General features: G+C 39.8%; 6 protein-coding genes across 6 annotated transcripts; all 6 read left to right on the forward strand.

Moving 5' to 3' along the window:
- Window positions 1-5,977: 5,977 nt before the first annotated feature.
- On the forward strand, window positions 5,978-9,845 carry LOC148791332 (calmodulin-like). Its single transcript, XM_088888148.1, has 2 exons — window positions 5,978-6,235; window positions 9,573-9,845. Exons 1-2 carry the CDS (start codon window positions 5,978-5,980, stop codon window positions 9,843-9,845), a joined length of 531 nt encoding a protein of 176 aa, XP_088744274.1.
- An 871-nt stretch (window positions 9,846-10,716) lies between these two features.
- LOC148791333 (putative calcium-binding protein CML25) lies at window positions 10,717-12,040 on the forward strand. The gene is made up of 2 exons (XM_088888149.1): window positions 10,717-10,974; window positions 11,864-12,040. Exons 1-2 carry the CDS (start codon window positions 10,717-10,719, stop codon window positions 12,038-12,040), a joined length of 435 nt encoding a protein of 144 aa, XP_088744275.1.
- Window positions 12,041-12,255: 215 nt separating this feature from the next.
- Window positions 12,256-13,534, forward strand: LOC104607612 (putative calcium-binding protein CML25). Its single transcript, XM_088888150.1, has 2 exons — window positions 12,256-12,426; window positions 13,262-13,534. Exons 1-2 carry the CDS (start codon window positions 12,256-12,258, stop codon window positions 13,532-13,534), a joined length of 444 nt encoding a protein of 147 aa, XP_088744276.1.
- Window positions 13,535-18,277: 4,743 nt separating this feature from the next.
- LOC148791334 (putative calcium-binding protein CML25) lies at window positions 18,278-19,240 on the forward strand. Its single transcript, XM_088888151.1, has 2 exons — window positions 18,278-18,373; window positions 18,968-19,240. The coding sequence occupies exons 1-2, from the start codon at window positions 18,278-18,280 to the stop codon at window positions 19,238-19,240; spliced, it is 369 nt and encodes a 122-aa protein (XP_088744277.1).
- Window positions 19,241-20,111: 871 nt separating this feature from the next.
- LOC104607613 (calmodulin-like) lies at window positions 20,112-22,640 on the forward strand. The gene is made up of 3 exons (XM_088888152.1): window positions 20,112-20,365; window positions 21,262-21,441; window positions 22,337-22,640. Exons 1-3 carry the CDS (start codon window positions 20,112-20,114, stop codon window positions 22,638-22,640), a joined length of 738 nt encoding a protein of 245 aa, XP_088744278.1.
- Window positions 22,641-23,231: 591 nt separating this feature from the next.
- On the forward strand, window positions 23,232-25,190 carry LOC148791335 (calmodulin-like). Its single transcript, XM_088888153.1, has 3 exons — window positions 23,232-23,488; window positions 23,817-23,996; window positions 24,890-25,190. Exons 1-3 carry the CDS (start codon window positions 23,232-23,234, stop codon window positions 25,188-25,190), a joined length of 738 nt encoding a protein of 245 aa, XP_088744279.1.
- Window positions 25,191-27,852: the final 2,662 nt, after the last annotated feature.

Consider the following 27,852-nt stretch of genomic DNA (forward strand, 5'->3'; position numbering starts at 1 on the left):
CAATCAACTACTAGCTGATGGTCATTTTGGCATCCCTCCAAATATGAGATCAAATTCATGCAATTGCAGGTCAAATTTGTGTCATTCCATATAAATGGCATCCAGAATGATGAGCGTCTTCTTAGGCCAGATGACATAAATACAACCACAAACTGAAGCCTCTAACTAGTAACCATTATCCAATTTGTTGCACTTTTTTGTACAGAACACAAAAGGAAATAAAATAAAAAGAAGAATGAAGAAAATACAGATTTGAAAGAAGGAAGTGACCAAGGTCATTTGTTAGATGTGCTTTTGATTAATGACAATTTTCCTTTATAAATTAAGACCCACGTTCCGGTGATGTATAATGTGCATGTAAGTAGACCTCTTCATGGGCCAGGCTCGAGCTTGGCTTTTGCTAAATTTTGAATGGGCTCGGCTCAAAGCATGGCCCGTGAAGAGGTCTACATGTAAGTCACAAGTCTTGATGGTTGATGGTAGGATGGCATTGAGTATCTGGAATCCAGATCCCCTACCAATTGTTCATTATAAGTGATATATGACACATTTGTTCATGATTAAAATAAACATTAAACACTAAGGCTGTGTTTGGTTGCAGTGCAATTTTATTTGAATTAGTATAATGTATGGAAGTACAAATGAAAAAAATGCAAATTCTTATTAATCATATTCTGGGTTTTGCTTTGTTCTGCTTAATGTCTTAATTTACTTCATTTGTACTGCAATCAAATAAAATAAAATAAAAATTGAAGCAAAAGTTCAAATAAAACATCTCAAATCATTTGCACTATCATAGTTTTGCATCAATACAAATTTATTTGCATTGCAACCAAATACAGCCTAAGGATTAACTTAAACCATGGTTTTAAAAAATGACCTGGAAACGGAATCGTTCTGGCCACTGATTTCTAAATCAACAGTTCAATCATCCGGTTCGAACGAATAACCCATTCTGACAACAAAAATTAAAAATTAAAAATAAAAAACAGCCAGAAACCATTGAACGGGTCAATGATTCAACTGCTCGGATCAATAGATTATTAACCGATTCAACGGTTTTTGACCAGGAACCGAATTTGGAATAAAATAGAACCAATTGCCTGGACAGTTTCTAGCCCAACAGTCTGACCGTCGTCCGGATTAACGGCTGTTCGAAAATGACGACTTAAACAATAACTTGCGTTCCAATTAACTAGCTAGGTGATGACTAATGGGTCCCACCTTTGAAAACCATCAAAAGATTTCACCTTCCGGGCAATAGCATGAGCCAGACAAGTCAGTAGCGCCAAATAGGCCTCTTAACACTGAAAATGTTGCTTCCTGAAGAAAACATTTCCAAATTGTACTGCATTTGAGTTGCATCTGAATGCATACGGAGGTAGAGAAGGAAGCCTTGAATCCAATCGTGCCTAAATCAAAAACCCAACATTGCTCTTATTCAGCACTCAAAGAAGAAGAAGATTGTTCCCCATCTCATCGAGTCATCGTTGTTGGAGGAGAACCAAAAAAAAGAAGAAAAAGAACAAGGAAGAGGGAGAAGGAGATATGGGAAGGTGGGGAGGACCAGTGGTGGCTGTTGATCGTGAAGCACAGTGGGTGTGCCCCCTATAAAAACGAATTAAACAAAATCCTTTTGTAAAGAAAAAAATCTCTCTTATCTTAATTGTGCCTTTTCTAAAGATTAATCACAAATGATTGACCGCCCAACCCTTGTTTTTCATCTTCCCACCCGTATCAAGAAAAATTCAGTCATATGAGTTCAAAAGATGAGTTGTAGCTCAAACTCTGTCCCTTGAGTTAATATTAGTGGAAAAGGTTTCTATTTGACTTTTACATGATGCATGATACAAGATTAACCGATTCAAAAGATATCTTTTAAAGTACTTTGTCTTTTTGAGCATTCAGATTTTAAAAAACTAGATACAAGATTAACAGATTCAGGCATACAACAAAGCATGATGCATGATATAAATTCAAATTTTAAGGCTTTAAGCTTAGATAAGACAGAAATATGTCAGGTTAAGCTTTAAATCAAAATTGAAAAACAAAATGTCCGTATTTATCCTCCACTATTCCTCGAATTTTCAAAATAAAACCCAACTGATAAAAAATAAATAGGAAGAATAAAAGCAGAACTCAAGTAACAATAGAAATGACGCCTAACTCAAGTAGCTTCAGTTTCATAAAGAGGCGTTTCTCTTATAGGTTTCACGAGAATGTCACAAGGAGAGCTGCTTATCTAACTGCACTTACCCAATAAATCAAGAAAAATCTCCAACGGGCACTAGCCTCTCAATCAAGACTTGATTTGTTAGGAGAGTTGTTTGCTGACATAGCTTTAGAAGTTGGCATCCGTATGTGCCCAAGATATTACTTGTAAACAAGGATAGTGATGGAGTTTTTTCAGCGGAGGATGATATTAATCATCTTTACTTTTACAATGTGCTTGCTGATCATTATGTTATGGTAAAACCCATCCTTGATTTTGATTGTTCAGTTGTGGAGCCAATCTTTTGCATCTAATATCTTTGCCCTCCTTTTGCACAAGTGGTTATTTGAGGTTCAACTTGAAAATTCAGATGTTCTCCTCCGTTATTCCTCTACCCTTGGTCAAGGTGCTACAAATATCTTTCGGTTGCTATATCCATGGCCCTCTTCGGTTGGCGTTTTGTATTGTCTTGCATCAGCTCAGTGATATACTCTGTCGTGAAAATATATATATCTTTTTTCAAGTTGGAAGAATCTGAGAAAACCTAAACATCCCTAAATGTAAAGAATAGATTGGGTTCCAGTAACCTCCCAATTTAAGATAGGACTTCATACAGAGCTCAGCTCTGTCTTCTTATTGTATCTTTCGTGTTTGATGCATCATGTACCTTACTTTCCTGTGAAATTGGAGTTTCCGAATTTAGGATAGGACTCCATACATGTTCAGCTCTATCTTCTTATCAGAAAAATCAATGTGCCCAGTTCTTTGCGTATGCAAATCACTTTCAGTGTTGGATCGGTAGGGCCGTAAGGGTTTTCGCAAGTAGTGCAAACGAGATTTAGGACTGCTTCCGTTGATCGGAGATATTTGAGTGAGAAGCGAGCTCTGCATGTTTTTGAGCTTCTTCCACAAACTTTAGAAGGGCGCTGCAGTCTCCACATTTGAGGGATAGGCTCACCATTGGAGAGATTCGGATGATGATTTTCCATAGAACCGAACAAAACCCCAAATCCCTTTCGATTCGATGCTTGTTTCTGTCCCCTCAGCTGGGCGTATCATTGACTTGATCATTGGTAATTGCCTCAAGCTGGGGAGGTTCAATAGTTGGTTTTTGAGGAAGATGTGGAAATAATATTAGAAAAGCTTCCATATGAGATTGAGAGGCAGAGCTCATCATCAGAGGTTCAACTGTGAAAATAAAACGTTTGTTCAGGTAATGTTACCTTCGATCTCAGCCCAGAATTGTTTCATTCTCGCGTCTAAAGTAAGGGGTTGGTCATACAGTTTAGGAATTTTAAAAGGGTATTTTAGGATTTTTAAAAAATATATCAGTCATGTGATGTCACATGTGAATGGAGTGCTACTGAAAATTAACCGCAAGGGAGGTTTTAGACAATTGTCAAAAAACGTACTTTAAGAAATGTATGTTTCCGGAATTGTGGATATTTATTTACTAAACGTTTTGTACTTGATTTGTTTGAAAAACTGAGAAAATCAATAATGAACTCATTTATTGGCACTTAAGCGACATTAAGCATCACGTCAACAAAATAGTGAATAAACACCTACCCGTTGGGGGATGCACTAAAATGAAGCTTCCCCCAACGATAAGCACGCATATAAACCAAAGCCTACTTTTGTAAGTCCCTATGCGTACGGATTCACATAATGGGGGAAATGCTAAAGTAGTGCCTATGTGGCAGTGTTTATTTAATAAACACCCATGGTTCTTGATGATGCGCGATCTAGTTGCTCCTAACTGGAAGGTAGCTTTGACATCGGTCTAACACGTGGCCGGTCAAACTGCAAGAAAAACAGTATCAGAGGTCCCTAGGTGCTTTACCCGGTGTAGGCACTCCGATGCTTAAGTTAGCGAAGAGTGTTGTAGCGAGCTAGTTTGCTTATAAGTATGAGAGTATGAGAGCCAAATCACGCGTACCTCGTGAGGCGGGAGGTGATGCCCTTATATAGGCGAAATGTCGTAGGCCTCACGAAACATATCGGAGATCTCCAGCCCGCATAACCAAGAGTCCATTTTGCACCCGGAGATAGACTTCGTGTGAGCTAATAAGGCTTATCAAGTCCATCCGATCCAGGCGGGATAAGGATAAGGCTCGTTGACATGCGGTGTAATCCCGGAGAGGTTGGAGACGATTGGCTAGCTTCTAGAACAGGGCTATGTGGCACCTCGGCAAGTTGGGACACCACAAGCTGCTCGGACCTTGGTCTTAGCCGAGGTATCCGAGATGCTCGAGCTAACCTGGCCTATTGAGGTGTTCGGAAATGTTGAGTTGTCATCTAATCATCAGGTTACTCCACGTGTTCGCATACTAACGGGTTAGGCCAAATTACCCTTCATCAATTGCTTCCCACTCTCGTGCCTAAGGTGCTCAACTCAGGATGGGAGTTCACAACAAGTTTAGGCGAATTTGGCCCAATCTCTAGTTTGGCTGAAATCTGACCTATGGGTCAAATTTGAACAACCCAAATGACTCAACCTTAGAGCAAGATTGTGTCTCAGGTATGCACGAACGTCATGTGGACTGTAAATTCCACGGATGTCAGAAACCCACTCAACCGATTTCAAACTCAAAATTTGAGTGATCACCCACATAGGAGCCATTGGATCTAATCGATTTGGACAGTTCGTGATTGGAGCAATCACCATTTGGAGGTCGCGGAACGTGTTGTCATCGATGTTTTCAGTGTCATCAAGTCGGTCTTTCTCTATTGGGTTCAATAATGGAGAACTTGGGAAACCCAGCGACAGAAGAAGAGTTGTAGAAGATGGTGAAGGTGGTTGATTTGGACGACAATGGGTTTATTGATTTAAACAAGTTTATTGACTTGAACATGAGCGAGGATGATTCAGAAAAGGTTGTAAAGGATCTGAGACACGCGTTTATGATATTTGATGCAGATGGGAACGGGTGCATATCACCAGAAGAGTTGTAGGCGGTGTTCAAAAGTCTAGGGGACGATAAGTGTTCGATTGTAGACTGTAAGAAGACCATTCGTGGGGTTCATTCCGATGGAGATGGGTTGGTAAGTTTTGAAGACTTCAAGAGTATGATAATGGGCTCGTTCTCTCCTAGCTCGTCCTCTCCAATAATATTGTCAACGTTCCAGGCACGGGGTACCTACCTTCCTTCTGGATAATAATGGATAAGTACTTGAGGTCAGCGGTGGGCTGGTGAAATAGGTTGGTGTGCCTTTGGCAGTTATCACACTTTCGGACGAGCTCAAGTGCATCCGCCTTTATCATAGGCCAATAATATCCTTGCCTTAATGCTTTTTGGGCGAGCGCCCAGCCCCCCCGGTGTCCTCCACAAAAACCATCGTGGATCCCGTGTAACACATGCCCTTCTCGTAACGTCGCCTGCACTGGCCAACTTTGAAAGCACATTGGCCTCTACATAGAGTCCTAGAAAGAGTCTAAGATTTTCATTTTGAATAGGTTTAATCTCTATTTTAGTCTATAAATATGATGTAATTATAACACTAATTAATGCAATCTTTCTAACTTTCCTTGTCTTCTATCATAGTATTAGAGCCAAAAGTCTGAATCTAGAGGCCTCACACCATGCTTCCAATGTCTCTGGAGGGAGGCCAGAATCATAGCCACCCATTGGGTCCCCGCTGTCTATTGTTTAATTTAGATTTCCATTCCTATCTCTTTTTTATAGCCAATTCTACTTTAGCTTTTACTTGGGTTCGATAATGGAGAACTTGGGAAACCCGGCGATGGAAGAAGAGTTATAGAAGATGGTGAAGGTGGTTGATTTGGACGACAATGGGTTTATTGATTTAAACAAGTTTATTGACTTAAACACGAACAACGTTTATTCGGAAAAAGTTGTAGAGCATCTGAGACACGCGTCTATGATATTTAACGTAGATGCGAATGGGTCCATATCACTAGAAGAGTTGGATGAGGTACTCAGAAGTCTGGGGGACGATAAGTGTTTGATCACAGACTATAAGAAGATCATTCGTGCGGTTGATTCCGATGGAGATGGGTTGGTAAGTTTTGAAGAGTTCAAGAGTATGATGATGGACACACGCTCTTCTGGTTCGTCCTATCTAATAACATCATCACTTCAAACATTATTGAGGACATCATCAATCCCGAACTCATAAATAATACTTTCTTAGGTTGCCAACGTTCTAGGCGCGAGGTACCTACCTCCCTTCCAATGTCTCGAGCTTGTGCGTCCCTTCACTGAGCACTTGTCATACTCTATAATGACCTTCCCAATTCGGTCCAAACTTACCTAGATCGGTCTCAAGCACCATAACTTTCTAAAGTCCAAGATTGTCAACTCGGAAGTAGCGTCTCTTGACTCGGGCTTTATAATACCAGGCTACTAGCTTTTGGTAAGCCACAGCCCGGATATATGTATGGGCTGTTATGATAAGGGTGATTAAGAGTTCTTAATAAGATATAATTTGTTATGTTATGATAGACTTTGAGATGGATTAAGATAGACTACATAGAGTGTAAGAGTTTGAGTTTGAATAGGTTTGATATCTGTTTTAATCTATAAATATGATATAAATATAACACTCATTAATGCAATTTTTCAAACTTTCCTTCTCTTCTATCAAGGTATGAGTGCCAAAGGTTTGAATCTTGAGGCCTCCCACCGTGCTTCCTATGTCTCTAGCGGGTGGACGGAAATGTAGCCAACCGCCGGGTCCTCGCTGTTTCTTGTTTAATTTAGATTTCCATTCATATCTCTTTTTTATAGTCAATTCTAGTTTAGCTTTTACTTGGGTTCGATAAAGGAGAACTTGAGAAACCCGGCAACGAAAAAAGAGTTGTAGAAGATGGCGAAGGTGGTTGATTTGTACAGCAATTGGTTTATTGTTTTAAACAAGTTTATCGACTTGATCACGAATAGCGTTGATTCGGAAAAGTTTGTAGAGGATCCGAGCACACATCTATGATATTAAACGTAGATGGGAACGGGTCCATATCACTAGAAGAGTTGGAGGAGGTACTCAGAAGTCTAGGGGACGACAAGTGTTTGATCGCCGATTATAAGAAGATCATTCGTGGGGTTGATTCCGATGGAGATGGGTTGGTAATACTTTCTTAGGTTGCCAACGTTCTCGGCACGGGGTACCGACCTCCCTTCCAATGTCTCGAGCTCGTGTGTCCTTTCCCCGAGCATTTGTCATACTTTATAAGTACCTTCCCAATTCGGTCCCAACTTACCTAGATCAGTCTCAAACACCACAACTTTCTAAAGTCCAAGATTGTCAACTCGGAAGTAGCGTCTCTTGACTCGGGCATTATAATACTAGGCTACTGGCTTTTGGTAAGCCGCAGTCCGGATATATTTATGGGCTGTTATGATAAGGGTGATTAGGAATTCTTAATAAGATACAATTTGTTATGTTAGGATAGAGTTTGAGATGGATAAAGATAGACTACATAGAGTGTAAGAGTTTGAGTTTGAATAGGTTTGATATCTGTTTTAATCTATAAATATGATATAATTATAACACTCATTAATGCAATTTTTCAAACTTTCCTTCTCTTCTATCAAGGTATGAGTGCCAAAGGTTTGAATTTAGAGGCCTCCCACTATGCTTCCTATGTCTCTAGCATGTGGACGGAATCGTAGCCACCCGCCGGGTCCTCGCTGTTTCTTGTTTAATTTAGATTTCCATTCATATCTATTTTTTATAGTCAATTCTAATTTAGCTTTTACTTGGGTTCGAAAAAGGAGAACTTGAGAAACCCGGCGACGAAAAAAGAGTTGTAGAAGATGGCGAAGGTGGTTGATTTGTACGGAAATTGGTTTATTGTTTTAAACAAGTTTATCGACTTGATCACGAATAGCGTTGATTCGGAAAAGTTTGTAGAGGATCCGAGCACACATCTATGATATTAAACGTAGATGGGAACGGGTCCATATCACTAGAAGAGTTGGAGGAGGTACTCAGAAGTGTGGAGGACGAGAAATGTTTAATCGCAGACTATAGGAAGATCATTCGTGGGGTTGATTCCGATGGAGATGGGTTGGTAAGTTTTGTAAAGTTCAAGAGTATGATGATGGACACGCGCTCTCCCGATCGTCCTCTCCAATAACATCATCACTTCAAACATTATTGAGGACATCATCAATCCTGAACTCATAAATAGTACTTTCTTAGGTTGCCAACGTTCTAGGCACGGGGTACCTACCACCCTTCCAACGTCTCGAACTCGTGCGTCCCTTCACCGAGCACTTGTCATAGTTTATAAGGACCATCCCAATTCGGTCTCAACTTACCTAGATCGGTCTCAAGCACCATAACTTTCTAAAGTCCAAGATTGTGAAATCGGAAGTATCGTATCTTGACTCAGGCATTATAATACCACACTATTATAATGGGTAATAGATTTAAACATGTTTATTGACTTGAACATGAATAGCGTTGATTTGGAAAAGGTTGAAGAGAATCTGAGACACGCGTCTATGATATTTAACGTAGACGCGAATGGGTCCATATCACTAGAAGAGTTGGCGCAGGTACTAAGAAGTCTGGGGGACGATAAGTGTTTGATCGAAAACTATAAGAAGATCATTCGTTGGGTTGATTCCGATGGAGATGGGTTGGTAAGTTTTGAAAAGTTCAAGAGTATGATGATGGACACGCGCACTCCTGGTTTGTCCTCTCCAATAACATCACCACTTCAAACATTATTGAGGACATCATCAATCCCAAACTCATAAATAGTACTTTCTTAAGTTGCCAACGTTCTAGGCATGGGGTACCTTCCTCCCATCCAAAGTCTCAAGCTCGTGCGTCCCTTCACCAAGCGCTTGTCATACTCTATAAGGACCTTTCCAATTCGGTCGCAACTTACCTAGATCGGTCTCAAGCACCATAACTTTCTAAAGTCCAAGATTTTCAAATCGGAAGTAATGTATCATGACTCAGGCATTATAGTACCGTACTACTAGCTTTTGGTAAATCGCAGTCCGGATATATTTATGGGCTGTTGTGATAAAGGTGATTAGCAGTTCTTTATAAGATAGAATTTGTTATGTTTTGATAGAGTTAGAGATGGATTAAAATGGACTACATAGTGTCCTCATAGAGTTTAAGAGTTTGTGTTTGAATAGGTTTAATATCTGTTTCAATCTATAAATATGATGCAATTATAACACTCATTAATGCAATTTTTCAAACTTTCCTTGTCTTATGTCATGGTATGAGAGCCAAAGGTTTGAATTAAGAGGCCTCCCTCCGTGCTTCCTATGTCTCTAGCGGGTGGCCGGAATCGTAGCCACCCGCCGGGTCCTCGCTGTTTCTGGTTTAATTTAGATTTCCATTCATATCTCTTTTTAATGGCCATATGTAGTTTAGCATTTACTTGGGTTCGATAATGGAGAACTTCGAAAACCCGACGACGGAAGAAGCGTTGCAGAAGATGGCGAAAGTAGTTGATTTGGACGGCAATTGGTTTATTGATTTAAAAAAGTTTATTTACTTAAATACGAATAGGGTTCATTCGGAAATTGTTGTAGAGGATCGGAGACACGCGTCTATGATATTTAATGTTGATGGGAATGGGTCCATATCCCTAGAAGAATTGGAGAGGTACTCAGAAGTCTGTGGGACGATAAGTGTTTGATCGCAGACTAAAAAAGATCATTCGTGGGGTTGATTCCGATGGAGATGGGTTGGTAAGTTTTGAAGAGTTCAAGAGTATGATGATGGACACGTGCTCTCCAGTTTCGTCCTCTCCAATAACGTCATCACTTCATACATTATTGAGGACATCATCAATCCCGAACTCATAAATAATATTTTCTTAGGTTGCTAACGTTCTAGGCACAGGGTTCCTACCTCCCTTCCAACGTCTCGAGCTCGTGCGTCCTTTCACCGAGCAATTGTCATACTTTATAAGTACCTTCCCAATTCAGTCCCAACTTACCTAGATCATTCTGAAACACCACAACTTTCTAAAGTCCAAGATTGTCAACTCGGAAGTAGCGTCTCCTGACTCGGGCATTATAATACCAGGCTACTAGCTTTTGGTAAGCCGCAGTCTGGATATATGTATGGGCTGTTATGATAAGGGTGAATAGGAGTTCTTAATAAGATAGAGTTTTTTATGTTAGCATAGAGTTTGAGATGGATTAAGAAAAACTACATAGATTCCTACATAGAGTCTAAGAGTTTGAGTTTGAATAGATTTGATATCTGTTTCAATCTATAAATATGATATAATTACATTACTCATTAATGCAAATTTTCCAGCTTTCCTTGTCTTCTATCATGGTATGAGAGCCAAAGGTTTGAATCTAGAGGACTCCCACCGTGCTTCCAATGTCTATAGCGGGTGGCCGGAATAGTAGCCACACGCCAGGTCGTCGCTGTTTCTTGTTTAATTTAGATTTCCATTCATATCTCTTTTTTATAGCCAATTATAGTTAATCTTTTATTTGGGTTCGATAATGGAGAATTTGGGAAACGCGGTGACGGAAGAAGATTTGTAGAACATGGCGAAGGTGGTTGATTTGGACGGCAATGGGTTTATTGATTTAAACAAGATTATTGACTTGAACACGAATAGCATTGATTCGGAAAAGATTGTAGAGAATCTGAGAAACGCGTCTATGATATTTAACGTAGATGCGAATGGGTCCATATCACTAGAAGAATTGGAGGAGGTACTCAGAAGTCTGGGGGACGATAATTGTTTGATCGCAAACTATAAGAAGATCATTCGTGGGGTTGATTCCGATGGAGATGGGTTGGTAATTTTTAAAAGTTCAATAATATGATGATGGACACGCGCTCTCCGGGTTCGTCCTCTCCAATAACATCATCATTTCAAACATTATTGAGGACATCATCAATCTCGAACTCATAAATAATACTTTCTTAGGTTGCCAACATTCTAGGCGTGGGGTACCTACCTGCCTTCCAACGTCTCGAGCTCGTGCGTCCCTTCACCGATCACTTGTAATACTCTATAAGTACCTTCCCATTTGGTCCCAATTTACCTAGATCGGTCTCAAGCCCCATAACTTTCTATAGTCTAAGATGGTCAACTCGGAAGTAGCGTCTCTTGACTCGGGCATTATAATACCAGGCTACTAGCTTTTGGTAAACCGTAGTCCGGATATAAGTAGGGGCTGTTATGATAAAGGTGATTAGGAGTTCTTTATAAGATACAATTTGTTATGTTAGGATAGAGTTTGAGATGGAATAAGAAAGACTACATAGAGTCCTACATAGAGTCTAAGAGTTTGAGTTTGAATAGATTTGATATCTGTTTCAATCTTTAAATATGATGTAATTATAAGATTAATTAATGCAATCTGACAAACTTTCCTTCTCTTCTATCATGGTATGAGAGCCAAAGGTTTGAATCTAAAAGCCTCCCACCGTGCTTCCTGTGTCTCCAGCTGGTGGTCGGAACCATAGCTAACCGTCGGGTCCCCGCTGCCTCTTGTTTAATTTAACTTTCCATTCATATGCCTTTTTTTTAGCCAATTCTATTTTAGCTTTTACTTGGGTTGGATAATGCTGAACATGGGAAACCTGGCGACAAAGAAGAATTGTAGAAGATGGCGAATGTGATTGATTTGGACGGCAATGGGTTATTGATTTAAACATGTTTATTGAGTTGTACACGAATAGGGTTCATTCGGAAAAAGTTGTAAGGATCCGAGACACGCGTCTAAGATAGTTAACGTAGATGGGAACGGGTCTATATCATTAGAAGAGTTGGAGGACGTACTCAGAAGTCTGGGGGACGATAAGTGTTTGATCGGAGACTATAAAAAATCATTCGTGGGGTTGATTCTGATGGTATGAGAGACAAAGGTTTGAAGCTAGAGGACTCCCACCGTGCTTCTAATGTCTATAGTGGGTGGCCGGAATAGTAGCCACATGCCGGGTCATCGTTGTTTCTTGTTTAATTTAGATTTCCATTCATATCTCTTTATTATAGCCAATTATAGTTAATCTTTTATTTGGGTTGGATAATGGAGAATTTGGGAAACGCGGTGACGGAAGAAGATTTGTAGAACATGGCGAAGGTGGTTGATTTGGACGGCAATGGGTTTATTGATTTAAACAAGATTATTGACTTGAACATGAATAGCGTTGATTCGGAAAAGATTGTAGAGAATCTGAGAAACGCGCCTATGATATTTAACGTAGACGCGAATGGGTCCATATCACTAGAAGAGTTGGAGGAGGTACTCAGAAGTCTGGGGGACGATAATTGTTTGATCACAAACTATAAGAAGATCATTCATGGGGTTGATTCCGATGGAGATGGTTGGTAAATTTTTAAAAGTTCAATAATATGATGATGGACACGCGCTCTCCGGGTTCGTCCTCTCCAATAACATCATCACTTCAAACATTATTGAGGACATCATCAATCCTGAACTCATAAATAATACTTTCTTAGGTTGCCAACATTCTAGGCGTGGGGTACCTACCTCCCTTCCAACGTCTCAAGCTCGTGCGTCCCTTCACCGAGCACTTGTCATACTCTATAAGTACCTTCCCAAGTTGGTCCCAATTTACCTAGATCGGTTTCAAACACCATAACTTTCCAAAGTCCAAGATTGTCAACTCGGAAGTAGCGTCTCTTGACTCGGGCATTATAATACCAGGCTACTAGCTTTTGGTAAGTCGCAGTCCGCATATATGTATGGGCTGTTGTGATTAGGGTGATTAGCAGTTCTTTATAAGATAGAATTCGTTATGTTTTGATAGAGTTAGAGATGGATTTAAATGGACAACATAGTGTCCTCATAGAGTTTAAGAGTTTGTGTTTGAATAGGTTTAATATCTGTTTCAATCTATAAATATGTTGTAATTATAACACTCATTAATGCATCTTTTCAAACTTTCCTTGTCTTCTATCATGGTATAAGAGCCAATGGTTTGAATTTAGAGGCCTCCCTCCGTGCTTCCTATGTCTCTAGCGGGTGGCCGGAATCGTAGCCACGCATCGGGTCCTCGCTGTTTCTTGTTTAATTTAGATTTCCATTCATATCTCTTTTTTATGGCCATATGTAGTTTAGCATTTGCCTGGGTTCGATAATGGAGAACTTCGAAAACCCGATGACGGAAGGAGCGTTGCAGAAGATGGCGAAAGTGGTTGATTTGGATGACAATTGGTTTATTGATTTAAAAAAGTTTATTGACTTGAGCACGAATAGGGTTCATTCGGAAAATGTTGTAGAGGATCTGAGAAACGCGTCAATGATATTTAATGTAGATGGAAACGGGTCCATATCACTAGAAGAGTTGGAGATGTACTCAGAAGTCTGGGGGACGATAAGTGTTTGATCGCAGACTATAAGAAGATCATTCGAGGGGTTGATTCCGATGGAGATGGGTTGGTAAGTTTTGAAGAGTTCAAGAGTATGATGATGGACACGTGCTCTCTAGTTTCGACCTCTCCAATAACGTCATCACTTCAAACATTATTGAGGACATCATCAATCCCGAACTCATAAATAATATTTTCTTAGGTTGCCAACGTTTTAGGCACGGGGTACCTACCTCCCTTCCAACGTCCCGAGCTCGTGCGTCCTTTCACCGAGCACTTGTCATACTTTATAAGTACCTTCCCAATTCGGTCCCAACTTACCTAGATCGTTCTGAAATACCATAACTTTCTAAAGTCCAAAATTGTCAATTCGGAAGTAGCGTCTCTTGACTCGGGCATTATAATACCAGGCTACTAGCTTTTGGTAAGCCGCAGTTTGGATATATGTAGGGGCTGTTATGATAAGGGTTAATAAGAGTTCTTAATAAGATAGAATTTGTTATGTTAGCATAGAGTTTGAGATGGATTAAGAAAAACTACATAGATTCCTACATAGAGTCTAAGAGTTTGAGTTTGAATAGATTTGATATCTGTTTAAATCTATAAATATGATGTAATTATAATACTCATTAAGGCAAATTTTCTAGCTTTCCTTGTCTTGTATCATGGTATGAGAGCCAAAGGTTTGAATCTAGAGGACTCCCACCGTGCTTCCAATGTCTCTAGCAGGTGGCCGGAATCGTAGCCACACGCCGGGTCATCGCTGTTTCTTGTTTAATTTAGATTTCCATTCATATCTCTTTTTTATAGCCAATTATAGTTAATCTTTTATTTGGGTTCGATAATGGAGAATTTGGGAAACGCGGTGACGGAAGAAGATTTGTAGAACATGGCGAAGGTGGTTGATTTTGACGGCAATGGGTTTATTGATTTAAACAAGATTATTGACTTGAACACGAATAGTGTTGATTCGGAAAAAAATGTAGAGAATCTGAGAAACGCGTCTATGATATTTAACGTAGATGCGAATGGGTCCATATCACTAGAAGAGTTGGAGGAGGTACTCAGAAGTCTGGGGGACGATAATTGTTTGATCGCAAACTATAAGAAGATCATTCGTGGGGTTGATTCCGATGGAGATGGGTTGGTAATTTTTAAAAGTTCAATAATATGATGATGGACACGCGCTCTCCGGGTTCGTCCTCTCCAATAACATCATCACTTCAAACATTATTGAGGACATCATCAATCCCGAACTCATAAATAATACTTTCTTAAGTTGCCAACAATCTAGGCGCGGGGTACCTTCCTCCCTTCCAACGTCTCGAGATCATGCGTCCCTTCACCGAGCACTTGTCATACTCTATAAGTACCTTCCCAAGTTGGTCCCAATTTACCTATGTCGGTCTCAAGCACCATAACTTTCTAAAGTCCAAGATTGTCAACTCGGAAAGAGCGTCTCTTGACTCGGGCATTATAATACCAGGCTACTAGCTTTTGGTAAACCGCAGTCCGGATATATGTAGGGGCTGTTATGATAAAGGTGAATAGGACTTCTTAATAAGATAGAATTTGTTATGTTAGGATAGAGTTTGAGATGGATTAAGAAAGACTACATAGAGTCCTACATAGAGTTTAAGAGTTTGAGTTTGAATAGATTTGATATCTGTTTCAATCTATAAATATGACGTAATTATAAGATTAATTAATGCAATCTTTCAAGCTTTCCTTCTCTGCTATCATGGTATGAGAGCCAAAGGTTTGAATCTAAAGGCCTCCAACCGTGCTTCCTGTGTCTCCAGCTGGTGGTCGGAACCGTAGTCAACCGTCGGGTCCTCGCTGCCTCTTGTTTAATTTAACTTTCCATTCATATGCCTTTTTTTTAACCAATTCTATTTTAGCTTTTACTTGGGTTGGATAATGCAGAACATGAGAAACCCGACGACGAAGAAGAATTGTAGAAGATGGCGAAGGTGATTGATTTGTACGGCATTGGGTTATTGATTAAAACATGTTAATTGAGTTGTACACGAATAAGGTTCATTCGGAAAAAGTTGTAGAGGATCCGAGACACGCGTCTATGATAGTTTACGTAGATGGAAATGGGTCCATATCACTAGAAGAGTTGGAGGACGTACTCAGAAGTCTGGGGGAAGATAAGTGTTTGATCGCATACTATAAGATAAGAGTTGGAGGACGTACTCATAAATAATACTATCTTATGTTGCCAACGTTTTAGGAGCGGGGTAACTACCTCCCTTCCAACGTCTCAAACTCGTGCGTCCCTTCTCCGAGCACTTGTCATACTTTATAAGGACCTTCTCAATTCGGTTCCAATTACCTAGATCGGTCTCAAGCACCATAATTTTCTAAAGTCCAAGATTGTCAAATCGAAAGTAGCGTATTTTGACTCTAGCATTATAATACCACACTATTAGCTTTTGGTAAGCCGCAGTCCGGATATATGTATGGGCTGTTATGATAAGGGTGATTAGCAGTTCTTAATAAGATAGAATTTCTTATGTTAGGGTAGAGTTTGACATGGATTAAGATACACTACTTCGATTCCTACATAGAGTCTAAGAGTTTGAGTTTGAATAAGTTTGATATCTGTTTCAATCTATAAATATGATGTAATTATAACATTAGTTAATGCAGTTTTTCAAACTTTCCTTGTCTTCTATCATGGTATGAGAGCCAAAGGTTTGAATCTAGAGGCCTCCCACCGTGCTTCCTATGTCTCCAGTTGGTGGTCGGAATCGTAGCCACTCGTCGGGACCCTGCAGCCTCTTGTTTAATTTAGCTTTCCATTCATATGCTTTTTTAGCCAATTCTATTTTAGCTTTTATTTGGGTTGGATATTGCAGAACATGCGAAACTCGGCGACGGAAGAAGAATTGTAGAATATGGCGAAGGTGATTGATTTGGACTGCTATGGGTTATTGATTTAAACATGTTTATTGACTTTAACACAAATTGGGTTCATTCGGAAAAGGATGTAGAGGATCCGAGACACACGCCTATGATATTTAACGTAAATCTGAACGGGTCCATATCACTAGAAGAGTTGGAGTAGGTACTCAGAAGTCTAGGGGACAATAAGTGTTTGATCACAAACTATAAGAATATCATTCGTGGGGTTGATTCCGATGGAGATGGGTTTGTAAATTTTGAAAAATTACAGAGTGTGATGAAGGACACGCGCTCCCCTGGTTTGACCTCTCCAATAACATCATCACTTCAAACATTATTGAGGACATCATCAATCCAGAACACATAAATAGTATTTTCTTAGGTTGCCAACGTTTTAGGCGCGGGGTACCTACCTCCCTTCCAACGTCCCAACCTCGTGCGTCCCTTCTCCGAGCACTTGTCATACTTAATAAGGACCTTCCCAATTCGGTTCCAACTTACCTAAATCGGTCTCAAACACCATAACTTTCTAAAGTCCAAGATTGTAAAGTCGGAAGTAGCGTATCTTGACTCAGGCATTATAATACCACACTATTAGCTTTTGGTAAATTGTAGTCCGGATATATGTATGGACTGTTATGAAAAGGGTGATTAGGAGTTCTTAATAAGATAGAATTTGTTATGTTAGGATAGATTTTGAGATGGATTAAGATAGACTACATAAATTCCTACAAAGAGTCTATGAATTTGAGTTTGAATAAGTTTGATATCTGTTTCAATCTATAAATATGATGTAATTATAACATTAATTAATGCAATTTTTCAAACTTTCCCTGTCTTCTATCATGGTATGAGAGTCAAAGGTTAGAATCTAGAGGCCTCCCACCATGCTTCCTATGACTCCAGTTGGTGGTCGGAATCGTAGCCACTCGTCGGGACCCCGCAGCCTCTTGTTTAATTTAGCTCTCCATTCATATGCTTTTTTTTAGCAAATTCTATTTTAGCTTTTATTTGGGTTGGATAATGCAGAACATGGGAAACCCGGCGACGGAAGAAGAATTGTAGAATATGGCGAAGGTGATTGATTTGGACTGCTATGGGTTATTGATTTAAACATGTTTATTGACTTGAACACAAATTGGGTTGATTGGGTGGGTATGTGTAGAGGAGTTCAAGAGTATGATGATGGACGCGCGCTCTCCAGGTTCGTCCTCTCAAATAACGTCATCACTTCAAATATAATTGAGGACATCATCAATCCCGAACTCATAAATAGTACTTTTGTTTAGTTGCCAACGTTCTAGGCGCGGGGCCCCAACCTCCCTTCCAACGTCCCGAGCTCGTGCGTCTTTTCACTGAGCACTTGTCATACTCTATAAGGACCTTCCCAACTTACCTAGATCGGTCTCAAGCACCATAACTTTCTAAAGTCCAAGATTGTCAACTCGGAAGTAGCGTATCTTGACTCGGGCATTACAATACCAGGCTACTAGCTTTTGTTAAGCCGCAGTCCGGATATATGTATGGGTTGTTATGGTAAGGGTGATTATCAGTTCTTAATAAGATAGAATTTGTTATGTTATGATAGAGTTTGAAATGGATTAAAAAAGACTACATAGAATCCTACACTCATTAATGCAAATTTTCAAACTATCCTTGTCTTCTATCATGTTATGAGAGCCAAAGGTTTGAATCGAGCGGCTTCCTACCGTGCTTCCTATGTCTCTAGCTGGTGGCCGGAATCATTACCATCCGACGGGTCCTCGCTATTTCTTGTTTAACTTAGATTTCCATTCATATCTCTTTTTTATAGCCAATTCTAGTTTAGCTTTTACTTGGGTTCGATAATGGTGAACTTGGGAAACCCGGCGACGGAAGAAGAGTTGTCAAAGATGGCGAAGGTAGTTGATTTGGACGGCAATTGGAAACGTTCTAGGCGCTGGGTACCTACCTTCCTTCCAACGTCTCAAACGCGTGCGTCCTTTCATTGAGCACTTGTCATACTCTATAAGTCCCTTCCCAATTCGGTCACAACTTACCTATATCGGTCTCAAGCACCATAACTTTCTTAAGTCCAATATTTTCAAATCGGAAGTAGCATATCATGACTCGGGCATTATAATACCGTACTACTAGCTTTTGGTAAGTCACAGTCTGGATATAAGTATGGGCTGTTGTGATTAGGGTGATTAGCTCTTCTTTATAAGATAGAATTTGTTATGTTTAGATAGAGTTAGAAATGGATTAAAATGGACAACATAGTGTCCTCATAGAGTTTAAGAGTTTGTGTTTGAATAGGTTTAATATTTGTTTCAATCTATAAATATGATGTAATTATAACACTCATTAATGCATCTTTTCAAACTTTCCTTGTCTTCTATCATGGTATGAGAGCCAAAGGTTTGAATTTAAAAGCCTCCCTCCGTGCTTCTTATGTCTCTAGCGGGTGGCCGGAATCGTAGCCACCCGCCGGGTCCTTGCTGTTTCTTGTTTAATTTAGATTTCCATTCATATCTCTTTTTTATGGCCATATGTAGTTTAGCATTTACTTGGGTTCGATAATGGAGAATTTCGAAAACCCGACGACGAAAGAAGCGTTGCAGAAGATGGCGAAAGTGGTTGATTTGGACGGCAATTGGTTTATTGATTTAAAAAAGTTTATTGACTTGAACACGAATAGGGTTCATTCGGAAAATGTTGTAGAGGATCCGAGAAACGTGTCTACGATATTTAATGTAAATGGGAACGGGTCCATATCACTAGAAGAGTTGGAGAGGTACTCAGAAATCTGGGGGACGATAAGTGTTTGATCGCAGAATATAAGAAGATCATTCGTGGGGTTGATTCCGATGGAGATGGGTTGGTAAGTTTTGAAGAGTTCAAGAATATTATGATGGGCACGCGCTCTCCTTGTTCGTCCTCTCCAATAACATCATCACTATAAACATTATTGAGGACATCATCAAACCTGAACACATAAATAGTATTTTCTTAGGTTGCCAACGTTCTAGGCGTGGGGTACCTACCTCCCTTCCAACGTCTCGAGCTCGTGCGTCCTTTCACCGAGCACTTGTCATACTTTATAAGTACCTTCCCAATTCGGTCCCAACTTACCTAGATCGTTCGGAAACACCATAACTTCTAAAGTCCAAGATTGTCAACTCGGAAGTAGCGTCTCTTGACTCGGGCATTATAATACCAAGCTACTAGCTTTTGGTAAGCCGCAGTCTGGATATATGTATGGGCTGTTATGATAAAGGTGAATAGGAGTTCTTAATAAGATAGAATTTGTTATGTTAGCATAGATTTTGAGATGGATTAAGAAAAACTACATAGAGTCCTACATAGAGTCTAAGAGTTTGAGTTTGAATAGATTTGATATCTGTTTCAATCTATAAATATGATGTAATTATAATACTCATTAATGCAAATTTTCCAGCTTTCCTTGTCTTCTATCATGGTATGAGAGCCAAAGGTTTGAATCTAGAGGACTCCCACCGTGCTTCCAATGTCTATAGCGGGTGGCCGGAATAGTAGCCACACGCCGGGTCATCGCTGTTTCTTGTTTAATTTAGATTTCCATTCATACCTCTTTTTTATAGCCAATTATAGTTAATCTTTTATTTGGGTTTGATAATGGAGAATTTGGAAAACGCGGTGACGGAAGAAGATTTGTAGAACATGGCAAAGGTGGTTGATTTGGACGGCAATGGGTTTATTGATTTAAACAAGATTATTGACTTGAACACGAATAGCGTTGATTCGGAAAAGATTGTAGAGAATCTGATAAAAGCGCCTAGGATATTTAACGTAGATGCGAATGGGTCCATATCACTAGAAGAGTTCGAGGAGGTACTCAGAAGTCTGGGGGACGATAATTGTTTGATCGCAAACTATAAGAAGATCATTCGTGGGGTTGATTCCGATGGAGATGGGTTGGTAAATTTTTAAAAGTTCAATAATATGATGATGGACACCCGTTCTCCGGGTTCGTCCTCTCCAATAACATCATCATTTCAAACATTAGTGAGGACATCATCAATCCCGAACTCATAAATAATACTTTCTTAGGTTGCCAGCAATCTAGGCGCAGGGTACCTACCTCCCTTCCAACGTCTCAAGCTCGTGCATCCCTTCACCGAGCACTTGTCATACTCTATAAGTACCTTCCCAAGTTGGTCCCAATTTACCTAGATCGGTCTCAAGCACCATAACTTTCCAAAGTCCAAGATTGTCAACTCGGAAGTAGCGTCTCTTGACTCGGGGATTATAATACCAGGCTACTAGCTTTTGGTAAGTCGCAGTCCGCATATATGTATGGGTTGTTGTGATTAGGGTGATTAGCAGTTCTTTATAAGATAGAATTTGTCATGTTTTGATAGAGTTAGAGATGGATTACGATGGACTACATAGAGTCCTACATAGAGTCTAAGAGTTTGAGTTTTAATAGGTTTGATATATGTTTCAATCTATAAATATGATGTAATTATAACACTCATTAATGTAAATTTTCAAACTTTCCTTGTCTTCTATAATGGTATGAGAGCCAAAGGTTTGAATCTAGAGGCCTCCGACCGTGCTTCATATGTCTCGAGCGAGTGGCCGAAATCGTAGCCACCCACCGGGTCCTTGTTGTTTCTTGTTTAATTTAGATTTCCACACATATCTCTTTTTTATAGCCAATTCTAGTTTAGCTTTTACTTGGGTTCAATAATGGAGAACTTGGGAAACCCGGTGACGGAAGAAGAGTTGTAGAAGATGGCGAAGGTGGAAGATTTGGATGGCAATTGATTTATTGATTTAAACAATTTATTGACTTGAACACGAATAGGGTGCATTCGGAAAAGGTTGTAGAGAATCCGAGAAACGCGTCTATTATATTTAACGTAGATGGGAACGAGTCCATATCATTAGAAAAGTTGGAGGAGGTATTCAGAAGTCTAGGGGACGATAAGTGTTTGATCGCAGACTATAAGAAGATCATTCGTGGGGTTGATTCCGATGGAGATGGGTTGGTAAGTTTTGAAGAGTTCAAGAATATGATGATGGGCACGCGCTCTCCTTGTTCGTCCTCTCCAATAACATCATCACTACAAACATTATTGAGGACATCATCAAACCTGAACTCATAAATAGTATTTTCTTAGGTTGCCAACGTTCTAGGCGTGGGGTACCAACCTCCCTTCCAACATCTTGAGCTCGTGCGTCCTTTCACCGAGCACTTGTCATATTCTATAAGGACCTTCCCAATTCGGTTCGAATTTACCTAGATCGGTCTCAAGCACCATAATTTTCTAAATTCCAAGATTTTCAGCTCGGAAGTTGCGTCTCTTGATTCGGGCAATATAATACCAGGCTACTTGCTTTTGGTAAGCCGCAGTCCAGATATACGTATGGGTTGTTATGATAAGAGTGATTAAGAGTTCTTAATAAGATAGAATTTGTTATGTTAGGATAGATTTTGAGATGGATTAAGATATCTTACATGGAGTCCTACATAGAGTCTAAGAGTTTGAGTTTGAATAGGTTTGATATCTATTTCAATCTATAAATATGATGTAATTATAACATTAATTAATGCAATTTTTCAAGCTTTCCTTGTCTTCTATCTTGGTATGAGAGCCAAAGGTTTGAATCTAGAGGCCTCCCACCGTGCTTCCTGTGTCTCCAGCTGGTGGTCGGAATCTTAGCCACCTGTCGGGTCCCCGCTGCCTCTTGTTTAATTTAGCTTTCCATTCATATGCCTTTTTCTAGCCAAATCTATTTTAGCTTTTACTTGGGTTGGATAATGCAGAACAGGGGAAACCCGGCGACGGAAGAAGAATTGAGGAAGATGGTGAAGGTGATTGATTTGGACGGCTATGGGATATTGATTTAAACATGTTTATTGACTTGAAAATGAATAGGGTTCATTTGGAAAAGGTTGTAGAGGATCCGAGACATGCATCTGTGATATTTAACTTAGATGGGAACGGGTCTATAGCACTAGAAGAGTTGGAGGAGGTAGTCAGAAATCTGGGGGACGATAAGTGTTTGATTGCAGACTATAAGAAGATCATTCGTGGTGTTGACTCCGATGGAGATGGGTTGGTAAATTTTGAGGATTTCATTAGTATGATGATGGACACGCGCTCTCCTGGTTCGTCCTCTCCAATAACATCATCACTTCAAACATTATTGAGGACATCATCAATCCCAACTCATAAATAGTACTTTCTTAGGTTACCAACGTTCTAGGCGCGGGGTACCTACCTCCCTTCCAACGTCTCGAGCTCATGCGTCCCAACACCGAGCACTTGTCATACTCTATAAAGACATTCCCAATTCGGTCCCAACTTACATAAATCAGTCTCAAGCACCATAACTTTCAAAATTCCAAGATTGTCAACTCGGAAGTAGAGTCTCTTCACTCGGGCATTATAATTCCAGGCTACTGTCTTTTGGTAAGCCATAGTCCAGATTTATGTATGGACTGCTATGATAAGGTTTGAATCCAGATTTATGTGTGGACTGCATTATAATTCGGGCATTATAACACTCATGAATGCAAATTTTCAAGCTTTCCTTGTCTTCTATCATGGTATGAGAGCCAAAGGTTTGAATCTAGAGGCCTCCCACCGTGCTTCCTATGTCTCTAGCAGGTGACCGGAATCGTAGCCACCAGCCGGGTCATCGCTGTTTCTTGTTTAATTTAGATTTCCATTCATATCTCTTTTTTATAACCAATTCTAGTTTAGCTTTTACTTGGGTTCGGTAATGGAGAATTTGGGAAATCCGGCGCTAGAAGAAGATTTGTAGAACATGGCAAAGGTGGTTGATTTGGACAACATTGGGTTTGATGATTTAGACAAGTTTATTGACTTGAACACGAATAGCGTTGATTCGGAAAAGGTTGTAGAGAATCTGAGACACGCGTCTATGATATTTAATGTAGATGTGAATGGGTCCATATCACTAGAAGAGTTGGAGGAGGTACTCAGAAGTCTGGGGGACGATAAGTGTTTGATCGGAGATTATAAGAAGATCATTCCTGGGTTTATTCCAATGGAGATGGGTTGGTAAATTTTGAAGAGTTCAATAGTATGATAATGGAGATGGGTTGGTAAATTTTGAATCTAGAGGCCTCCCACCGTGCTTCATATGTCTCGAGCGAGTGGCCGAAATCGTAGCCACCCACCGGGTCCTTGTTGTTTCTTGTTTAATTTAGATTTCCACACATATCTCTTTTTTATAGCCAATTCTAGTTTAGCTTTTACTTGGGTTCAATAATGGAGAACTTGGGAAACCCGGTGACGGAAGAAGAGTTGTAGAAGATGGCGAAGGTGGAAGATTTGGATGGCAATTGGTTTAATGATTTAAACAATTTATTGACTTGAACACGAATAGGGTGCATTCGGAAAAGGTTGTAGAGAATCCGAGAAACGCGTCTATTATATTTAACGTAGATGGGAACGAGTCCATATCATTAGAAAAGTTGGAGGAGGTATTCAGAAGTCTAGGGGACGATAAGTGTTTGATCGCAGACTATAAGAAGATCATTCGTGGGGTTGATTCCGATGGAGATGGGTTGGTAAGTTTTGAAGAGTTCAAGAATATGATGATGGGCACGCGCTCTCCTTGTTCGTCCTCTCCAATAACATCATCACTATAAACATTATTGAGGACATCATCAAACCTGAACTCATAAATAGTATTTTCTTAGGTTGCCAACGTTCTAGGCGTGGGGTACCTACCTCCCTTCCAACATCTTGAGCTCGTGCGTCCTTTCAACGAGCACTTGTCATACTCTACAAGGACCTTCCCAATTCGGTTCCATCTTACCTAGATCGGTCTCAAGCACCATAACTTTCTAAATTCCAAGATTGTCAACTCGGAAGTAACGTCTCTTGATTCGGGCATTATAACACCAGGTTACTAGCTTTAGGTAAACTATAGTCCGGATATATGTATGGGTTGTTATTTTAAGGGTGATTAGGAGTTCTTAATAAGATAGAATTTGTTATGTTAGGATAGAGTTTGAGATGGATTAAAATAGACTACATGGAGTCTTACATAGAGTCTAAGAGTTTGAGTTTTAATAGGTTTGATATCTGTTCAATCTATAAATATGATGTAATTATAACATTAATTAATGCAATTTTCCAAACTTTCCTTGTCTTCTATCTTGGTATGAGAGCCAAAGGTTTGAATCTAGAGGCCTCCCACCGTGCTTCTTGTGTCTCCAGCTAGTGGTCGGAATCGTAGCCACCCGTCGGGTCCCGCTGCCTCTTGTTTAATTTAGCTTTCCATTCATATGCCTTTTTTTAGCCAATTCTATTTTAGCTTTTATTTGGGTTGGAAAATGCAGAACAGGGGAAACCCGGCGATGGAAGAAGAATTGTGGAAGATGGCGAAGGTGATTGATTTGGACGGCTATTGGATATTGATTTAAACATGTTTATTGATTTGAAAACAAATAGGGTTTATTTGGAAAAGGTTGAAGAGGATCCGAGACATGCATCTATGATTTTTAACGTAGATGGGAACGGGTCCATCGCACTAGAAGAGTTGGAAAAGGTACTCAGAATTCTGGGGGACGATAAGTGTTTGATCGCCGACTATAAGAAGATCATTCGTGGGGTTGATTCCGATGGAGATGGGTTGGTACGTTTTGAAGAGTTCAAGAGTATGATGATGGACACGTGCTCTCCTGATCTGTCCTCTCCAATAACATCATCACTTCAAACATTATTGAGGACATCATCAATACCGAACTCATAAAAAGTTCTTTTTTAGGTTGCCAACGTTCTAGGCGTAGGGTACCTACCTCCCTTCCAACGTCTCGAGCTCATGCGTCCTTTCACCGAGCACTTGTCATACTCTAAAAGGACCTTCCCAATTCGGTCCTAACTTATCTAGATCGGTCTCAAGCACCATAACTTTCTAAAGTCCAAGATTGTCAATTCGGAAGTATCGTATCTTGACTCGGGAATTATAATAACAGGCTTCTAGCTTTTGGTATGTCGCAGTCCGGATATATTTATGGGCTGTTATGATAAGGGTGATTAAGAGTTCTTAACAAGATACAATTTGTTATGTTATGATAGAGCTTGAGATGGATTAAGATAGACTACATAGAGTCCTACATAGAGTCTAAGAGTTTGAAATTCAATAGGTTTGATATATGTTTCAATCTATAAATATGATGTAATTATAACACTCATTAATGCAAATTTTCAAAATTTCCTTGTCTTCTATCATGGTATGAGAGCCAAAGGTTTGAATCTAGAGGCCTCCCACCGTGCTTCCTATGTTTCTAGCGGGTGGCCGGAATCGTAGCCACCCACCGGGTCATCGTTGTTTCATGTTTAATTTAGATTTCCATTCATTTCTCATTTTTATAGCCAATTCTAGTTTAGCTTTTACTTCGGTTCGATAATAAAGAATTTAGGAAACCTGGGAACAGAAGAAGATTTGTAGAACATGGGGAAGGTGGTTGATTTGGACGATAATGGGTTTATTGATTTAAACAAGTTTATTGACTTGAAGACGAATAGCGTTGATTCGGAAAAGGTTGTAGAAAATTTGAGACACGCATCTATGATATTTAACGTAGATGCGAACGGTTCCATAACACTAGAAGAGTTGGAGAAGGTACTCAGAAGTCTAGGGGACGATAAGTGTTTGATCGCAGAGTATAAGAAGAACATTCATGGTGTTGATTCCAATGGAGATGGGTTGGTAAATTTTGAAGAGTTCATTAGTATGATGATGGACACGCACTCTCCTGGTTCGTCCTCTCAAATAACATCATTGCCAACGTCTCGAGCTCGTGCATCCCTTCACCGAGCATTTGTCATACTTTATAAGGACCTTCACAATTCGGTCCCAACTTACCTAGATCGGTCTCAATCATCATAACTTTTTAAAATCCAAGATTGTCAACTCAGAAATAGCGTCTCTTGACTCTGGCATTATAATACCAGGCTACTAGCTTTTGGTAAGCCGCAGTCCGGATATATGTATGGGCTGTTATGATAAGGGTGATTTGCAATTCTTAATCAGATAGAATTTGTTATGTTAGAATAGATTTTGATATGGATTAAGATAGACTATATACAATCCTACATAGAGTCTAAGAGTATGAGTTTGAATAGGTTTGATATCTGTTTCAATTTATAAATATGATGTAATTAAAACACTCATTAATGCAAATTTTCAAACTTTCCTAGTCTTCTATCATGGTATGAGAGCCAAAGGTTTGAATCTAGAGGCCTCACACCGTGCTTCCTATGTCTCTAGCGAGTGACCGGAATCGTAGCCAACCGCTGGGTCCTCGCTGTTTCTTGTTTAATTTAGATTTCCACTCATATCTCTTTTTTAAAGCCAATTCTAGTTTCGCTTTTAATTGGGTTCGATAATGGAGAACTTGGGAAACCCGGTTATGGAAGAAGAGTGGTAGAAAATGGCGAAGGTGGTTGATTTGGACGGCAACTGGTTTATTGATTTAAACAAGTTTATTAACTTGAACACAAATAGGGTTCATTCGGAAAAGATTGTAGAGGATCCGAGACACGTGTCTATGATATTTAACGTAGATGGGAACGGGTCCATATCACTAGAAGAGTTGGAGGAGGTACTCAGAAGTGTGGGGGACGATAAGTGTTGGATCGCAGACTATAAGAAGATCATTCATGGGGTTGATTCCGATGGAGATGGGTTGGTATGTTTTGAAGAGTTCAAGAGTAGGATGATGGACACGCACTCTCCTGGTTCGTCCTCTCCAATAACATCATCACTTCAAACATTATTGAGGACATCATCAATCCCGAACTCATAAATAGTACCTTCTTAGGTTGCCAACATTCTAGGCGCAGGGTACATACCTCCCTTCCAACGTCTCGAGCTCGTGCGTCCCTTCCCCGAGCACTTGTCATACTTTATAAGGACCTTCCCAATTCGGTCCCAACTTACCTAGATCGGTCTCAAGCACCATAACTTTCTAAATTCCAAGATTGTCAACTCGGAAGTAGCGTATCTTGACTCGGGCATTACAATACCAGGCTACTAGCTTCTGGAAAACCGCAGTCTGGATATATTTTTGGGCAGTAATGATAAGGGTGATTAAGAGTTCTTAATAAAATAGAATTTGTTATGTTAGGATAGAGTTTGAGATGGAATACGATAGACTACATAGAGTCCTACATAGAGTCTAAGAGTTTGAGTTTGAACAGGTTTGTTATCTGTTTCAATCAATAAATATGAAATAATTATAACACTCATGAATGCAAATTTTCAAGCTTTCCTTGTCTTCTATCATGGTATGAGAGCCAAAAGTTTGAATCTAGAGGCCTCCTACTGTACTTCCTATGTCTCTAGCGGGTGGCCAGAATCGTAGCCACCCACCTAGTCCTCGTTGTTTCTTATTTAATTTAGATTTCCA

Source organism: Nelumbo nucifera, chromosome 5 (genome assembly GCF_055504915.1).
Source record: "Nelumbo nucifera cultivar China Antique chromosome 5, China Antique-T2T, whole genome shotgun sequence".
Classification (NCBI taxonomy): Eukaryota; Viridiplantae; Streptophyta; class Magnoliopsida; order Proteales; family Nelumbonaceae; genus Nelumbo; species Nelumbo nucifera.

What these genes read in the sequence shown, in the direction of transcription:
- LOC148791332 (XM_088888148.1), top strand. Translation starts at nt 5,978, where the DNA reads ATGGTGAAGGTGGTTGATTTGGACGACAATGGGTTTATTGATTTAAAC. An exon ending in ATTCCGATGGAGATGGGTTG is followed by an intron (nt 6,236 to 9,572) that starts GTAAGTTTTGAA and finishes GGCCATATGTAG; the next exon opens with TTTAGCATTTACTTGGGTTC.
- LOC148791333 (XM_088888149.1), top strand. Translation starts at nt 10,717, where the DNA reads ATGGCGAAGGTGGTTGATTTGGACGGCAATGGGTTTATTGATTTAAAC. An exon ending in ATTCCGATGGAGATGGGTTG is followed by an intron (nt 10,975 to 11,863) that starts GTAATTTTTAAA and finishes GTACACGAATAG; the next exon opens with GGTTCATTCGGAAAAAGTTG.
- LOC104607612 (XM_088888150.1), top strand. Translation starts at nt 12,256, where the DNA reads ATGGCGAAGGTGGTTGATTTGGACGGCAATGGGTTTATTGATTTAAAC. An exon ending in CACTAGAAGAGTTGGAGGAG is followed by an intron (nt 12,427 to 13,261) that starts GTACTCAGAAGT and finishes GGCCATATGTAG; the next exon opens with TTTAGCATTTGCCTGGGTTC.
- LOC148791334 (XM_088888151.1), top strand. Translation starts at nt 18,278, where the DNA reads ATGGTGAACTTGGGAAACCCGGCGACGGAAGAAGAGTTGTCAAAGATG. An exon ending in GGAAACGTTCTAGGCGCTGG is followed by an intron (nt 18,374 to 18,967) that starts GTACCTACCTTC and finishes GGCCATATGTAG; the next exon opens with TTTAGCATTTACTTGGGTTC.
- LOC104607613 (XM_088888152.1), top strand. Translation starts at nt 20,112, where the DNA reads ATGGCAAAGGTGGTTGATTTGGACGGCAATGGGTTTATTGATTTAAAC. An exon ending in GTTGATTCCGATGGAGATGG is followed by an intron (nt 20,366 to 21,261) that starts GTTGGTAAATTT and finishes GAACACGAATAG; the next exon opens with GGTGCATTCGGAAAAGGTTG. An exon ending in GTTGATTCCGATGGAGATGG is followed by an intron (nt 21,442 to 22,336) that starts GTTGGTAAGTTT and finishes GAAAATGAATAG; the next exon opens with GGTTCATTTGGAAAAGGTTG.
- LOC148791335 (XM_088888153.1), top strand. Translation starts at nt 23,232, where the DNA reads ATGGCAAAGGTGGTTGATTTGGACAACATTGGGTTTGATGATTTAGAC. An exon ending in ATTCCAATGGAGATGGGTTG is followed by an intron (nt 23,489 to 23,816) that starts GTAAATTTTGAA and finishes GAACACGAATAG; the next exon opens with GGTGCATTCGGAAAAGGTTG. An exon ending in GTTGATTCCGATGGAGATGG is followed by an intron (nt 23,997 to 24,889) that starts GTTGGTAAGTTT and finishes GAAAACAAATAG; the next exon opens with GGTTTATTTGGAAAAGGTTG.